Source organism: Netta rufina (genome assembly GCF_964035555.1).
Source record: "Netta rufina genome assembly, chromosome: Z".
NCBI lineage: Eukaryota > Metazoa > Chordata > Aves > Anseriformes > Anatidae > Netta > Netta rufina.
In genome coordinates, this window is record NC_140126.1 from 23,819,752 (window position 1) to 23,837,474 (window position 17,723).

A 17,723-nucleotide genomic window follows, 5' to 3' on the forward strand; every position below is an offset into this window, starting at 1 on the left:
CATCATTTATAAATTCACACTCACACAGCTCAAACTTCAGTGCAATGGCTAAATCATCCAACACTCAAAGAACAGAACCATGCAAAGAAGAGCAAGTTCTTAAAAACGAACAAACAAAAGAAAAAAAACAAAAAACAAAAAACTGTTATCCAGTATCCATTCTGCAATGCAAAGGTGAGGAACTAAATCTATAAAAAGGCTGTTATGGCTTAATTTTGTTTTGCGGATTAATTATGCAGCACTTGAAAAATGGAAAGGTGTGGCTTCACCTCTGGCCAGCAGAGTTAAAAATCTCTCCATTTTCCTTTATCATCATGGGATACTCTTTAGGCAATCTAAATTAATAAAGACTTGCCACTTTCAGATGGACACAAGATCAAGTGTACCAGTTAGGATTTCACATTCACAGTACATAAGAAAATACACATGGAAGGAAAAGTAAAGGGTTAACTTAACAAGGATTTATTCACAGGAATACATGTAAGTAGAGAAAAAAACACAACAGAAAAGCTAAACAAATGAAATGAAGAGGATCCAAACCAACTTTCACTCTGTAGCTTTAAACTTGCACCCTTGTGCATTTAACTACATCACAAAGGGCCACCAACATGCGCCGATACAGTGTAGATACCCTGCATTACATCCATTAACTTAAACATCTCTTTAAGATCATGCTTTGAACAAAAAGAAAGCATAGAAGGTAATATGTTGAGTGGGAATAAACACAAATATAGCAATCATGTCATCAACTTCTACAATTGTCTTTACGTGCCAACTAACATTTATGCAGCCTTTAACGGGTCTTACCATGTAACTCATTTTTAGAGATTCTGATAAAATCACTAGTATATAACCATGCAGAAAGCACATCACACTGACAGCACAGAGGCAAGTATTTTGCACAGCTATATCAGCTTTCCACATTGTGCAGGTTACACACAATACAATATCAATCTTATTCTTAACAGATCCTAAAAAGGTATTTCAAGGCCTAATTGTTAACTACAGTACTTTATATCTATATTCTTAATAAAAATAAAATCCACAGAATCTTAGAAAAGGAATTTTAAATGCAGGGCTATACTGAATTGGTAAACTGCAACACAAAACTGGCGCAACATAGGTAAATGTATACCAATTTCACTCTATGTGATGCAAGCATGCTACTTTCCCACTAATTTAAATTACTTCTGATCACTATGAGCCAGAACACATGCCTGAACCTTAAACTGCACGTTAAGAATAATGCCTTACTCTAGAAATTAAATCTAATGAAGTACAATAATCAAATCATATCCACTACTTTAAATTCTTTTTAACGTAAAAATTAGGATGTCAATCTCTACTTTGAATTGTCCCTCCCCTTACCCCAAAAATGAAAGGAGTGACTCATTTGGCAGCTTGCAGGTTGCTTCATTTTGTCCAAGCTATCCTTTATTAATTTATGATGGGGTTTCTGTATCATACACTGCAAGTGTCTGTTTCTAATACAGACACAAGCTGCATTTTAACTGTACTAACTTCATTTGTGTAGTTCTTCATTAACATGCAAATACCTAGGAATCCCATCAAGCAGGATGAAATAATGTAGAAAACCCTTACTTAAAAAAAAATAAAAAAAGAAAGCCTTTTACTGTTTGTGACCCCCATTCTTAGGTTTCCTTTATTGTGCGCAAAATAGTTTTCCTCTTTACGTATCCCCATGGTTCAATTATATGGTTCTTATTTTGGTACAATTCCCCACAATATTCCAGAATGTGCTGTTTTATGAATAGATTCTTTTTTTTCTTCTTCACATCCAGTGCAGAGTTGTAATAGGAGACAGATTTCCACCCACAAAGGCTCCAGATGTTAAAACATTTCCCAACATCGACTTAATACAGTGACGGCAACACCTCCCTCCCGCCCCTCCCAGTAGGGTTGGGATTGTACTGTATTCCCTACTGGTTCACCCTTCCCCCCAGTAAAGGGTAACATTTTCCCTGGGTGCAGAGGCTCCCTCATAGTCTCCCAGACTGAAGGACCTATAAAAGAAGAGATAGAGGTATAGTTAAACCTTACTTTTAAACTGAAGTGACAGACCTGTGCATAAACAGAGCATTTTTTTTTTTTAAAGCAGTAGGTGCAAGCATAAACTTAAAGAGAATTTGTGCATAGATTTTCCTTTTATAAGTCTGTTTAAGAAAATAGACTATTTATAATAGTGAAGATTAGTATTCACGGCAACAATGTATGCTTTAAAGCTACACTGACAGTTCTATTATTGTAAGCCAAGCTTAGATTTAAGGTGAAAGCAGTCCTGTATATTCTATCAAGATTCTGCCCTTTTAGTACAAAATTATGAAGTAGTTACAGTGTCGAGAAAGATTATTAAACATATCTTTACTAATATAAGAATTTCACTTTTATGTGAATTAAACAAGATCATCATACTGTCTCTTCAACACAAACTAAGAACAATTTAGCTTTTTTTTCCTACTTTGGATTTTTCTTTAGAAGGAAAAAAAAAAAAAAAAAAAGACTATGTCTAAACTAAAATGCCCTTATTGATAAATACATAAATTTTTGAAGCTGGTACATTTTAAATCCATTTTTCAAATGAAACATGCAATTTACATGAATTATTATGCCACTGACTCTGAAAAACATTAGGCTGACTTTTAAATAGTTGTTAATTCAACAGTAAAACAGAATTGCACAATTCTCACCAGAATTTCAGTGTTAAAATTCTCCAGCAAGTTATCAGATTTATATGTCTGATTGAATGAACTTAATCTGCCCTCCCTTCTTTTTTGTGCAGTATAATAAACTCTTGGCAATATCACACTCCTTTATACATGTGTACTTTGCTTTAATACAGTCTTCACAAAGAGCATACAAAGCAGGGTAGTATAACCGTAACTGTCGTAGAATGCACAGTCACTGTTCTTTGATGAAGCTGAGTATTCTGAGACAGAACTCCAACATTTCTGAATTGGTGCATAAAATGGAACATTGGAAAAACAAAACACATGAACTTCCCCCAAAAGTAAAGGTTTACAGACTGTACAGCTGCAGATTAGCATATCCTTAACTCAATGCAAAGACCGTGTAGTATGTAGCCAGGAATGTATTGGACTTCTCATAACTAAAGTGTCTTGAACTTGCTTTTCTATCTGAGAGAAATGTTCAGCTTAAACTACACCTGCTATCTACTAATTCTTAAACTACATCTGCTATCTACTAATTCATAAGATGCACAGCGAGCCTTATGTCTTTAGTATGATGCCTTTAGGATCACACTAATCACTTTATTAAACCTGAACAGGCACTTAGTTACACCTATGCCTCCAATCTTATGTTGATACACTACTGTGCATATTGTACATTTTCTCTCCGTACAAAATAAAGTGTAGAGTCAGAAAGTTTTTGTAACAGCTACACTACCAGCACTTAGGTACACCATCATTGCCTTTTTTCCCCTTCTTATAGGAAGGAAAACCTTTAATCTAGTCAATTAATCACGTTTCAAATAATGCAAGTATGGATGAAGTCTGCTATACAGCTCTATTTAGCAAGGAAGATTCGTATGCTTACCTCTAATTATGGGACTGCAGCTACAGTGCATGAGGTTAAACTCCATAGTAAGCTGCAAGGCGCTCTTTTAAGGGAAGAGGAAACTGGTCAGAGAAACGCCTCCAATTCTCATCCCCAACTTGATTTTTAAATCCATGAAGAATCTAGAAGTGATGGGGGGGAATTGAAAGTAAAAATAGTCACTAAACAATAGATACACGATTATTATTTATTAGCAATAACCTACAATCTGTTGAACGTTCATCTATCTAAATTCTCCGATTTAAGTGTTAAACAAAGGAAATTAATAAGGCTTTCCTAAAAGGAAAACAAATTCAGTGGAGACATACAGAATATAGCTACCCATAAAGACTGATATTAATATTTAACTATCAAGTAAGATGACTTACAAAGTCTGTCAATTGACAAAATATTTAGTATTCTGAAATGACCTAACTCTAGGTTGTACGTTGTGATTGCTGTATTCATATTTCATTTTTAAATGTGTTACGGGTTCCAGAAGAAAAGTTGAGCCAGCCAGTTTCTAGCACAATTTCAATGCCTGCCAATTTCTAGCACAATTACAAAAGCATCCTATTAAAGCTATGCTTTTTCCTCAGAACCTGTAGACAACTGCTACTAAGAATGAAGTTGTTAAAAGTGTTTTGGGCATTAAAACAACATGGACCCACAGCAGTTAAAAGCAAGCATAAGAATAAAAAAAGCTACTGGTTACAGTCTGGATCTTTCAATATAGTAAGTCAACTGAAAACTAAGTGATACTATCAAAAAGGTCTCTATATTTTTAATGTGAAAACAGCAGGTTAAAAGGCATATGTAAGAAAAAGCAGGATGAAATGGCTCCTCCTCACAAGAAAAATTGCAGAGTCTAAATGTTTCTGTTTTTCCTTTTTTTAAACTCAAGAATACTGAATTGCAGAACAGTTGGTCACAAAAATATCCTCATAGAAAAAATGTTAAAGCTCATAGTGCCGAGTTCACCCCCAACAACACATTCTCAAGGAAAGGTGCCCTTAAACAGGATGTAACAATAATTTTATCATAATTAATTTACTGCTTTTCTCTTAGAAAAAGACCTTCACCAAACAGGCTCACCTCTCTTTCCTAATCCAAGCAAGTCAGATCAGCCAGCTAACAAGAAGTGACAACGAAAAAAAAACAACATCCAAGGATGTTCAGCTATGACACACAAAAAGACCGTGTCTTAGAGTGTTGTCTAAATGCTTCTTAACTCCAGCAGGCTCGGTGCCGTGACCACTGCCCTGGGGAGCTTGTCCCAGTGCCTGACCACTCTCTGGGTGAAGAACCTTTTCCTGATATTCAGCCTGAAAACCACACATTGTACAATCCACTAGCAAAAGACCTCAGGAGGCTACAAGAAAAGCTGTTTTTTTCCCATTGTTCCTAAAAGATGCAGTAATTTTTTCAGATGGCAAAAGGACATACTCCAATGAGGAACTCATCTGAAAATTTGTATGCCATCACTTGATGAAAACTTGCCTCCTTTCTTGCATGAAAGAAGACAAAAGGATAACACTGAAAAAAAGCAAGTATGTTCTTATGTAAAATAGCCAGGAACTGCTGCATCTAGTTTGGAGGCATTAGATCCCACATGACTATCTTGGAAAGAATCCAGGACAGTTAAGCTTAACCTACTGAAGTGAGTATTCGGTGCTGAAGGAGCAGTGCAGAAACATGCACTGAAACTGCTTTGGACTATCATCACAGACAGCATCCTGGACTTCTTTTAAGCTTTTAAGTATTTGTTGTTTCCTCCTACTGACACTAGAAAACTTACAACTATGCATTTCCTGAACCCAAACTTTCTTCAAAGGAGACTAGTTCTCTAGTACAGTAAGATTTCTGTCTTTGCTCCTCAAGATGGGATTCAAAAACTCTAGCTTCTGTTCTGATATTGACACTTAGCATTACTTGAAGAGAAAGTGCCAGTACTGACCCATGATCCTAATACATACTTAGAAATACAGTCTATTTTAGCTTTAAAAGGAATATTGTGAACTTATGACACATATCCTTCCTAAAAACAGAGATAACACTTTACAATGTATGAAAAAAGGCTTATTACTGAACAGTAACAGCATATGTTCATGAATCTGAAATAGAAGGGGTTTTCTGTTGCTTTGTTTTTTAACCTAAGACACATAATAAATGTGTCTTTTCCCCCCACTTCTTATTTTATAAAAGGCAGGTAGTTTTTTTTGCTTATATTCCTAAACGAAGTGTCTATAGAATTTATTCTTGGATATCACTGCACATTTCTTGAAGGTTTGCTCATACAAGAAGGCTTCAGCAGAAGGAAGATAAACATATCAGGATAGCACTATAATATTTTCCATTTGCAATCTTCTAGATACTTCTGAAAAGAAAAAAACAGTTGTCCTTTTCATGGCAAAAAAAAAAGTCTTGAACCAGACAGATCTCATTTTCTATAACAGAGAGATGACACATGGGTATAGATAATCCTGTTCTTCAAAATGCAGTCAAATCATAGTAGTGTGGCATTATGAAAACCTCTTTGAGGGTGATTATCCTTTCAACTAAAATCCCAAGTGAACTTCTCAGCACCGTTATAAAAAAGTTTGTAATACCCGGAATGCGTCTAAGAAAAAATAGGTCAAAAACCCTTCAGATTGTTTTGACATTTTGTCTGAAATTTATGACTTTGCAAAGAAGCCTCCATGACCACAAACATAGGAAATGACGACAGTGGAAATAGAAACAAGAAAGAAACAGCAGACCCAAAACAACCATGATTAGGATATACTATTATACTAAGAACATTACCTTACAGAACATGTCTCGGAGATCATCTTTTGGGCTAACCCACGATGCAACAGCATCACAAAAAAAAATAAAGTCCTATAAGATTAAACAATTACATAGGTTAGAAACCTCAATTTATAGGTCTGAAAACAATGCTTGATGTTCTTTCTATAAACTATGCAGGGGTCTTTGATCCTAACTCAAGAATTGATTCTGTTTTCGTGTACTTATTTTCCAGTTAATTCCAGTAAATTATTTTATTCCTAAGTGTACAGAAGTAGAAATGGCTGACTATGAAAAGTTTTGTTTCATCAGGTTTTTGATTAAATAAAGCCACAGTAACAAACAACAACAAACACAATTGGCCACTTTGAATTCTTTCAGTTCACATACAAAGTTTAAGAATCAGTCATCTTAAAAAACATGCAACACCAGATCACACACAACTTTCACTCAAATCTTCAGATGGAGAAAAGCTGTTCTATTTCTTTAAGCAGAGCCAGAAATTATTTCTGGGGCACGCAGAATGTTTATCATTCATGTTCAAAACTAAGACACCTCATAATCCCTGCACATAGTTCATCTGCTGTCATGCATTACATCTCTTACTACTGTATTAGAACACCAGTCTTTAATCATTAATTTGACAATGCTCATGTTTTTGGTTAGGAATCAAAGATAACAGCTACAGAGAAGAAGAGATAGGATAATGAGAAAAGTCCTTAATTTCCCCTGCAGTTGTTTGAAAGAACAAATGGACAGCAGAAGAGGGGAATAAGAACAGAATAAGGCGTAAGTGAAATCAACTGAAAAATTCAAATCAAGACAGAGGCTCAATTCTTGTATTTCAAGGAGAAGGATTCCAGGCAGTGGAGAGGAAAATTCACTTTGATTTTCCTCTCACAAAATATTACGTTGGTATAGCTTTACTTTGGAGCTGTGGAGACTAAAAAGCAAGTCACTTCTATTCTTGACATGTACCATTTATTTTAAAGAGTATCTTCCTTGTCACATTGACTATTTATGAAATATAATCCTAGTTTTGACAGAATCTTCCCTACCCTAGTTTTAAAAATGAAGAGGTGTTTATTATTTTTATTTCTTTCTCTCTTTAACTGTTTAGACTGCATCTGCAAAATAGGTTTTAATGCATTGGATTTTGTCTTATATTTTCATACAGATCCTCACCACAAAATATATGACAGAAATATCACAATAGTTATTTTTAATCAAAGTGCATTATTTACAAATTAATTTTAGCCAAAAGATGAATTTAACACCTTTGCACTTCAACTCCTTTCCACAGATGATAATTACTGAAGTCCTGAAGTATTATCAGTGCTTATCACTGCAATGTAAACATTTTGGCCTCCATGACTTCAAAATAAAGCCACATCATGCTCTGCAGTGAATCAACATCAAAACTTTTTAATATTCCATATTCAGCTTTCACTAAATTTCACAAGTAAAAAAAAACAAAAAAAAACAAAAACCAACCAAACAACCAACCAACCAAACAAAAAAAAACCACAACAACAATAAAAACCTATTCATGCATCTTACTTGGACTACTCCACTGGGGTTGACTGAGATCATGGTACATATCCCACGGAATGCTGAATCCTTTTCCTCATTGTCTCTTATGTTTCGCAGAGAGGTGCACCTAGTAAGTTGGAGAGCAAATCTTAGCTAATTTTATTACTCCTTCATTCAGTCAAGTCAGAACTAGATGACAGTATTTGATGGAATAAGTCACACTGATACAATGACCTAAAACACTGTTTTGAACAGTTAGAAAAATAGTTGTTGCAGTGTTTACTAGCATATTCCCATTATGCATCATATCCATAATTTTTTCTACCGTTTCACTATATACAAAGTATGACTTGTATTCCATTAAATACAAAAGGAACATGTAACTGAAATATTTATAGGAACTATCATTATTAGAAGCAGAACATATAATACCATCACAGTATGAATTATGTCAGATACCACTTACAGAACAGTTATTTAACTTTTACAGCAGCAAGCAAGCTATTTATACATAACAAGTCTATAAACATATATTCCTTACAGCATTTCAAGCCTCAGACTGATTTTTTTTTTTTTTTTTTTAATTTTTTAAGTAAAGTAATGCACGGTTTAAATTTTACAGTATTTGCATGCATTGTATTATCATTCTGGTGGATTTTAAAATGCTCTTTCATAATCAAGCTTTAACACAGCAAGCATGTGACAATCTTATCCCATGCATAAATTAGTCGTTAGCCACAACATAAAAAAATACATGACGGTGCTACTAAAAACTCACAAACCTGATAGGACAAGATTAGTCACATGGTTGGCAATGATTAAGGATTGAGATTTTGTAACCAACTGAAAATATATCTAAAAGTGAGATAGAAAGAAGAAAGAAAGAGAGTGAAGAAAAATGAATTAAAAAAAAAGATTGAATAATACACACCAGGGTCTTATAAACTGCTGTAGCATGGGGGCCACCTCTTGAGGACAAACGTAACCAAGACGACCAATTGTTATTGCTAAGGTAACGCAATCACGGTTATACACCACCAAACGCCAACCAAGACATGAGCAAATGAGGGGGGAGGAGAAAAAATAAAGAAAAAACAACAAATAACTCAGAAACAGAAACCAACAGAATCTGTGTATGATAATAAACATAAGATTTCACCAGTGCTGTTTATTACCACCCCCTAAATAAGAGGCAGCAACATATATGGTATACTCTCCAGGGTAAAAGAAAAATTAAAGAAGTAAATGAGAGAACACCAAAAACACAATTTAAAATCCAAAGGCTTTCTGATGTAAATAATCATTCTGCCCTCTTCCAAGTTCTCTCATATGTTAAATTTACCTACCATGCACTTGAGTTTTTAATCAAATGTGGTATTAAAAATTCCCTTAATCAAAAGGAATCAACCATTTTCAGTTTTAGTATTAAGTACTCTTAACATTTGTTTTTTCAGTATTTAGAATTCAAGATTTTAATACACCTGTGAGTAATGATGCATTTAGAAGTAAGGTTACATTAAATGTACTGTTGTCTACCTATAAACACTAAATAGGTGATACAGTTCTTAAAGAGTACCAAATATATATATAATTTTTCTTCATAATCTTGTAGGGAATTTAAAGTGATTGCTAAGTCACAGCAACTAACTTTACAATGTTAATTTTTTAATCCCAATTTCTCTTTTTCACAACAGGCTTCCTCACAAAAGTCATGTAAGAATCTGATTTATGTTACAAAGGCATAGGGACACATGAAAATCAAAATCGCTTCTTGAGATGATTTGGTGGTTTGGTCTTTTTTTGAGGGTCAGACTGAATAAAATATCATTATGCAAATGTGTTTTAGTGGTGTTTGCTCAACTTACAAAAGATTAATCTTTAGAAAAAGAAGAGGGTGGGGAATAATGTATCAGGATTACTTGAAGCAAAATACATGAATAATACTAAAATCCAGCAGATTTATATGAAGCAGAGAAAGGAAACCTGTGTTCAAGGGACATACTATGCAACACTCTAATTAAACAGGCATTTGTGAACAGTTTCATGAAACATGCAATAAAGCAGATGATGCTTTCTCCAATAAAAGTTTGGTGTAGGATATAGTAGTAGTTTGAAATGTACTCATTCCATGAAAGCTGCAGCTCACTTGTTATGTACTATTCTTCTCTGATATTACTCAATTTCAGCATACAATGTCTACAATTTTCAGGAGATATAGCTTCCTAAATTTTATTTGAACTACTCGTTTCAAATGAAAATGTAAGTTTTACCTCTAAGTTCTCACACCTACAGTCTGTACAAGAAATAGCAATTTCTGACAAAGCTCAAGTTTTTCCACATGTACTTATTTTTAATGCTACTACTTTTACTTAATGTAGTCATACGTTTCTATAGAAGTGTTCTCATAGATCATTACACAGCAACTTAACACAGAAAACAGTAATATTTTTGCACATACCAGTGGCATGCAGCACAATATCCCACAACAAACTTATAATAAGTACACCACACTCAACATTTATTTGCAGTTACGCATCCACATTTAAAGTAACTATTAAGAGAATAAAGAAAATGTCAGTGTTTGGATGCTTCCAAAAATTCTCTAAGAGTGACAGAAGCAAAAATTTAAGTATTGGATGCCTATCAGTTACAGGTATTACACATCCATCAGTGCAGAGAAAGGGGGGCCAGGGGTTGGGTGAGAAGGAATATACTGCTACACTATTCCATGGTCTATTTCAAAACAACTAGGTATATGCTCAAAAATTATTTCAAAATGTTACCTATAATATGCTAGACAACTAGATAGTTTTCTTTCACGTTCACCTTCCATACTAAATTAGGGTTGGTGGGAGGGAGGGAGGTAAACTGCAGTTTTTACAGTTAGAGAATACTGAAGGAAAATACATTGAGAATCTCTCTCCAATTTACCTCATGCTTCACATCACATGAATTTGCATCATTTTCAATTGTGTCATGTTATAATGACTAAACAATCATTTTATTACAGGATAATTAGTTTTCAAACATGAAAAAAGATGAAAAGATTCTCAATTAGTAAATGAGAAACCTATCAAATTGTTAACAAATTTCTACTGAAGTATGGAAGGTGCTCTTCATACCAGAACATGCCCTCTATAAATGCAAAAGAAACAAGCCTCAGAAATTCTTGTTCAGTTTGGTGACTGTTCCAATTTGGAAGGCAAAGCTGTTGGCCAGAACACACGTGTCAATTTTAGATTTTTTTTTTTTTTTTTAAATTGTGACCAGGTATTAGAAATTGTACAAGATTTCTTTTATGTTGGTGGTAAAAGTGCCATCACAGATCTAGATCTTTGTGATCTCACGATTCAATAAAAGTACTTTTAAAAAAAGTACTTTTTTGAAAATTCAAAAAAATCTTTGTTATACATATGCCAATTATATTTGTTTTAAACACTAGAGATATATACGCATGTCTTCATATGTATGTACTGTGTGTATATATTTAAATCACGGTAAAGTCTTTAGTGTCACCTATTAAATATGACAAACATACACAGTAAATAAAATTGGAAGAATATTTCAAAATCAAACAGATGACAAATAAATATAGTAACTCTTAAAGAGGTGAACTTTCCAGAATCTAGATATATGATAGATGGTTTGCTGCAAGGCTGAGACTTGTAAGAGCTTCTGCAAAATAGAGTAAAAGCCAAATACATATCAATATAATCAGTTCTGGTGTGTTTCCTCTATGCAATTTTAAGAACTAAACAAACAAAGAAACAAACAAACAAAACAAAAAAAAAAAACCAACAAAAAAAACCCAAAACTGTAATTCCCTTCACCACAAATGGTTGAGTTTCTGGGTACCTGTGTTCTCTAACAACGTCTTTGGTGTGTTGGGTCTGTTAATTATTTCTACAAGCTGGTGCAACACCATTGGAATATAAGGCTGCATCTCTATACCTGAAATAGTCAAATACAAACATTCAGAAGAAAATGAACATTAATATATAATCTATATAGATTTGACACATTTAATTTACAGTCGAGGACAAAGTTCCCAAAATAAAATTTAAGTTTTAACATGAAAGAATCATTAAAAATAAACAAAACAAAAACAGGCAAACAATGCTACATATGCAAAGATCCAAACTAAAAAAAAATCTTACCCATCTGGATGGAGATTTCCCCAATTGCCCAGGTGGCATTGTTACACACAGAAATGAATTCAGGGTTTAGGTTGGTTCCCAAGATGGGCATGAAATCAGCTAGAAAGAACAACATTTTTAAGGAAATCTCATCACACAACACAATCATCTTGTCCCAGAACTATAATACTACAGAAAAATAACATTCAAAAATAAAATAAAAATAATATGAGCCTACTTAAATACTTGGAAAGTGTAATGCATGAATTAATAAGAGCTGTATTTCTGCTACACATTGGATTAACATGGATTTTGGAACCTAAGTAGATCAATGTAAACCTTTTCAAACTATGATTCTAAAATGCTTCTAATAGGCTTTACATTTTATGCAACTCTGTAAAACTTTTTTCTTCCCTTCCTTTAGCTGGGTAAGAGGGCAGAAGACAAAAACAACCCAACAAGTACTTGTAGTTTAATAACATTGTTGAATAGTCCTTGAATCTCTTGGATAGCTATGCATATAGCTGTGTTAACAAAAAAAATGCTTAGAAGTCAATCACATCTATAGAAATTCCCATTTCTATAATTCTAATGTAACTACAGATTCTAATAAAAAATATGAAAGCTACTAATTCAGTGATTTATCAAATATATCAATTGTTCTAATTAAAGTTTATTTATTTTTCTGTATTCTTGCAGAACAAGCAGCTTTTACATTACAAAAAAATCAAGCACCAAAATGAACTTCTACCCTGTCTACAAAAGAACACATCTTCTAAACACATAGTTTGAAGGAGAAAAGACTACAGCCCCTTGCTGATAAAAGGAAAATGAAAACTTACACCACCATAACAAGGCAAGCCACAAAAAAAGGAACTTAATAACAGATAAATGAGTTTCTTATCAGTTTGTAAACAAGCTAACTTTAATATGCAAAAGAAACATACCGATGCAAGGCTTAACATGCTGAAAACATGCCTTTGTCAGATCACCTAACAATGCAAAAGAACTCTGCCGTACCTCAGGCATTTTATCCTAAAGAGGAAAAGAAAAAAAGACATTAATTCTAGAAGTGTTTTTGATTCTCTTAAAGAAAATACTTAGATTAAACAGGTTTCTCATCTCACCTGCATGCATTGGTACATTAGTGTCAGGATATTGCTGCGGGCCACTAGCTGTTCAATGTTGCCTCCCAGTCCTTCAGCTAAACCACTAAGTAAATCAAGAGCCACAATCATGAAGTCTTTATCTGGAGCCTCATATTGGTCTGGTTGAGCATTGTGCAACTGCCACAAATAAATATGCATTTTCAGAATGAGTATTACATTTTCTCAAGAGTATGCATAAAAATAAAAGTAAGGTTTATTTAGACATTAATGACTGCAGCTTCATTTAGACATTCTATGGTTAAACTACAGATTTCCCTGCCAGTCAGAACTTTACATAATTCATACGTTGTTTTAATGAGATATTCTGAAAACATTGGAATAGCAACAGAAAAATACCATGGCTTGTGCAAGGGTCTTCTGCACCAGATTTACACAACGCTGGTACACAGGTTCACAGTATGGAAGAAAGCCAGATTGCAAGGCAGTAGCAACTGACGACAGGCACTGAAATGTCAAAAAAAGAGAAAGAAGTTACAAACTTTCCTCACTTCCCCCAAGAGCCTTTTACTTGGGAGAGGTAAATTAACACATTAGTATTTAAAGCATATCCAATGCAACTGATTAAGTAAACACAACCTAGAAAGGCAGTATCTATTAGCTGACCCAAAGCAACTGTCAGCTAACTGCTACACTCTCAAACACAACAGCTGACAGAATTTCTCAGAAGCAGTATCTTCCCTCTTGTTAATTTTTAAGTATATACAAAGACATACAGCACTTACACTAAGCTTCAATATCTTGATTGTGTACAAGCCTTAACACTACCTAACATTATTTCATTTTCTATGAGTGTTTTCCTGCTTCACACCTGGAAAGTAGAGAGAACAGACAACACGGTTTGATTTATACCTTCAGGTTGTCTAAAAGTAGTTTTAATGGAGGTATAAAAATAAAGTGAGAAGACAAAAATAAAAAGGGGTATTTAAAAAAAAAAAAAAAAAAAAAAAAAAAAAGAATCCCAAAGAAAACACTCAAGAGTGGCAGAAAATAATCTAAGCTTTCTACTAAATATAATGACATTTCTTCAGTCACAAGATTTTCCTTCTACAATCAGAATATTTTATCTATAATAGAAAATTCCTTATGCCATCGGATTTTGCAGTCTCACTTCCTAGTAGCAGCTTCTTTAAAAACTAAAACACTTTCTTCATAGAAGTAGTTGATAGATGATAGTCAAATTTTAACATTTACCTCTAATAAAGGGAAGAGATCTTTATCTTCATCCTTCAACATGTTCCACTTCTGGATTAATGGAGGCATAAGCATCTGAATATATTCCTGTTCAGGATGAAAATGCATCAGTTGCTGAAGCAGTTCATTGCATACTAATTTATTTCAAGGCCAGAAAAGTGATATATCAAGATCCACTTTATTTTTTTTCAGCAGAAAAAAAAATGATTTGCTGTAAACCACTCTTTGTTGTAACATGTAGAAGCAGTTTAATATTAGAGTTTATAATTTATATTTTAAGATCATTTCAGTGAAGCATGTAAATACATTTGGAAAGTGAATCTTTTCCTCCAGGGCTGTTTTCAGCATAGCAACTGTCAATAGCTGCTTAGGTTTTTACACATCTATATGATTACCACAGAACCTACGAAATACTTTACTTTTTAAACTAGCAATGCAGTCTGCCACCTGCTTTTCTCAACCAATTGACATTGCCCTCATGTTACAAACCCAATCACCCCATATACCTCAAACTCTTCCTCATGCAGCTAACCATCTATAAATAAAGCTTTCTTTTTTTTTTTTTTTTAAATCTATCTATTAGGACAATCTTGCCCATTCTGAAACAAGATGCTGCATCTTCACTGCCACTATTCAGTCATAAGGACATTGAGAAGGCATCCCTATTAGTGATGCTGCTCCCAGAAGGTATCCAAAAAGCCAGCTAATGCTGTGTCTAAAACTGCAATATTCTAAGTGACTGAAGAAAGTGTCAGCATCACCAGGAGTTCCCATTTAGCTTCCTCTAGGTGCTGTGAAATGTCAAATTGGCCAAGGCCAGAAGGAGGTTAAAAAAGAGGTCCTTAGATGGTATGGGATTTTGGATTGTAAGTAAAACACAATTACAAGAACCCAAGTTGATTTATTCTACTCTGTCTATGTCATGTGAAGTACTATAGAGAAAAAAAGAATTTAAATATGCTTAAGAAAATGCATACAACATGTGAAATATGCACATTCTATTAACAAATGTACACTAAACACCCCCTACAGTTTTTGCGTTATCTGTGCTTTGGCTAAAGAATTTGGTGTTTATATATACATGTATATATTGCATGTCTGTTCTACTCTCAAGGAATTTCTAGTGGCAATATACTTCACTACATAGGAAAAAGATGACACACACAGCAGCTTAGCTAAACTGAAAGTAGTTACAAAAAAAGATTGGTCAGAAGAAATCAGCACACATTCCACCAATTCCTCTGAAGTCCCACTTAATATTTATATTGACATGCATGTCTCCCCTAAGCTGAAAAAATCTGAAAATGAAGTACAAAGGCATGACAAGAAGCACATTTAACAAGCCAATACACAGAACCTTTTATTCAAAATCATGAGTACCTACATTGTGGTCAAATTACATACACTATGTATTCTACATGTAAATACTCAGTATCACTGAAACCTACACAGAAAATTTAGCATTTCTTTTTCTTAACATGTAAGGCATGCTACAAAAAACAATGAACCAACAATTTTTCAGTAAGTGTGTTTACAGAACATAAGGTATACTCACTGGTTTATTTAGATGATGACCTACAGAATCCGCTAGAGTTCCTATGGCATCATAAAGAATGAGCAGGTTTTTGTGCTGGTATTTACTAAATGCGAAGACCAAAGTGTCAAGTATATACGCAAGATAAGGAACAAGCTCTGTACAAGCCTCCTCTTCTAGAGTAGCAAAGGCACTGAGAAAGAAAACAAACCAAGAAAGGATACAGGTCAGGCCAGAGGTAACCTCAATCTATTTTGATTGAACACATAAGGGTTTAGGTCTCGCATTATGATGAATAAAATTCAAAAATATTCATGTAAAAACTGTTACATACACACAGGAAGCCCCTTCTGCACCCCCCAAGCATTACTGTACAGAAGTTATAATGTATTAACTAAAATTGTAGAAACCATAAAATTGTTTATTTCTGCTAAAACCAGCCCATTATATTTAATACATGCTGCAGTTGCACCCAGAAGCCCCAGTGCTGTTGTACCAGTACAACACCAACATCAGCCTGTACTTGCATCAGCTCACTCACTGCATAGAAAAACAGGTACAGAATGACAAAGAAAACAAAATCAAACATGAGATGAATGACTTTAGCCACCCTCACTCAAAGCACACATCACAGCATCACTGAACCTTCTCAGCTCGAATTGTCAAGTGTGTGTGAACAATGGCATTAAAAAAAGCAGGACATGCTGCTTCAAGAAAACAATAAAAGGGAAAAAAAAAAAAAGATACTAGCCTAGCTTGTGCCAACAAGATTATTAGCAGCCTGCCCCAGCTCTAAAAGAAGGCATGTATCACATTATGAAGTGAACAATTCCCTACTGGCCTGTTGCCAAATAGAGAAATGCCTTTTCTTAACAGAATACAACTGTGAACAGTTTAAGTGGCTAGCATCATTACTTTTTAAATAAGTTATTACATTATTCTGAAGTATTATTTCAGAAAGGCATAGACTGTGAGCAGGAAAATGTGTTTCAATAAAATCTTTTTGGGCACCCTCAGCTATAGGAACAGTTTCTTAATATCACAGCAATGGAAATCAGACAGCTGCAATGATGTGTAAGTCAGTGATGAAAACATATAGTATCCTGTGAGCAATTTGAAATATATCAGACAATGATCTGTGCAGCTCTCCCCTGCATGGGTATGGTTTTTAGCTCCTCTCCAAGAAAAATCATTGTATCGCTATTTGTAAAGATACTAAGTACATTTTGACCCTTAACAACTCTACATTTTCCTTAAAGTGGAACATCCCGGACTATTTTTAGCTGCAACAATATTTTTATGAGTCATTGCTGTAGAGAGAGCATTTCAAAAGTATGCTACAAATTTGAGTGAACTTAAAAAAAATACGTTCCATTATTTTTTAGTATTTCCATTTTATCTCTACCAACAGTAGAGATACTTTTCTCTTTTAATAGTTCCACCACCTATTGTGCATACTCCGTAAGCACTCGATGAGGGTTTTCCAACAATCGCAACACAGCTATGTTTAACTGTACGCATATTTCAGCCATGTTTTGGACAAGGAAAGCATGGACAGAAATGGGTTTTGCTGGTTTTGATTATTGTTTTAAACAGAATTTGTAAGCACATAATTCCTTGGATCTGCAAATTTGTGAAGTGAGAACTCAGATCACCATGCTCCTGTTCATTCTGGAAGGAACAGAAAGCTATTACTAAGAAAAGAGGGGCAAACATAAGCAGAAGTTAAAGCTGAAGAAATTTGCTAGCCAATTGTTTGAAAAAGTTCAGAGACAAAAAAGATACAGTGCTTAAATA

General features: G+C 34.2%; 1 protein-coding gene across 2 annotated transcripts in view; it reads right to left on the bottom strand.

The window, feature by feature from the left end:
* Nucleotides 1-439: 439 nt before the first annotated feature.
* The window catches only part of TNPO1 (transportin 1), a 78,625-nt gene continuing 61,341 nt past the window's right edge, over nucleotides 440-17,723 (bottom strand). The window contains exons 16-27 of one of the 2 annotated variants that reach the window (XM_084305765.1): nucleotides 15,948-16,119; nucleotides 14,393-14,479; nucleotides 13,538-13,645; nucleotides 13,160-13,318; nucleotides 12,980-13,067; nucleotides 12,054-12,152; nucleotides 11,752-11,847; nucleotides 8,828-8,903; nucleotides 7,924-8,023; nucleotides 6,382-6,456; nucleotides 3,577-3,719; nucleotides 440-2,024 (exon numbers count right to left, since the gene is read on the bottom strand). In XM_084305765.1, the coding sequence (XP_084161891.1) occupies nucleotides 3,612-3,719; nucleotides 6,382-6,456; nucleotides 7,924-8,023; nucleotides 8,828-8,903; nucleotides 11,752-11,847; nucleotides 12,054-12,152; nucleotides 12,980-13,067; nucleotides 13,160-13,318; nucleotides 13,538-13,645; nucleotides 14,393-14,479; nucleotides 15,948-16,119 (1,168 nt within the window). In that variant the 3' untranslated portion in view covers nucleotides 440-2,024; nucleotides 3,577-3,611. Of the gene's footprint in view, nucleotides 2,025-3,576; nucleotides 3,720-6,381; nucleotides 6,457-7,923; nucleotides 8,024-8,678; nucleotides 8,752-8,827; nucleotides 8,904-11,751; nucleotides 11,848-12,053; nucleotides 12,153-12,979; nucleotides 13,068-13,159; nucleotides 13,319-13,537; nucleotides 13,646-14,392; nucleotides 14,480-15,947; nucleotides 16,120-17,723 lie in introns of those variants that run through there. The other variant, XR_014619323.1, reaches the window with a different exon arrangement.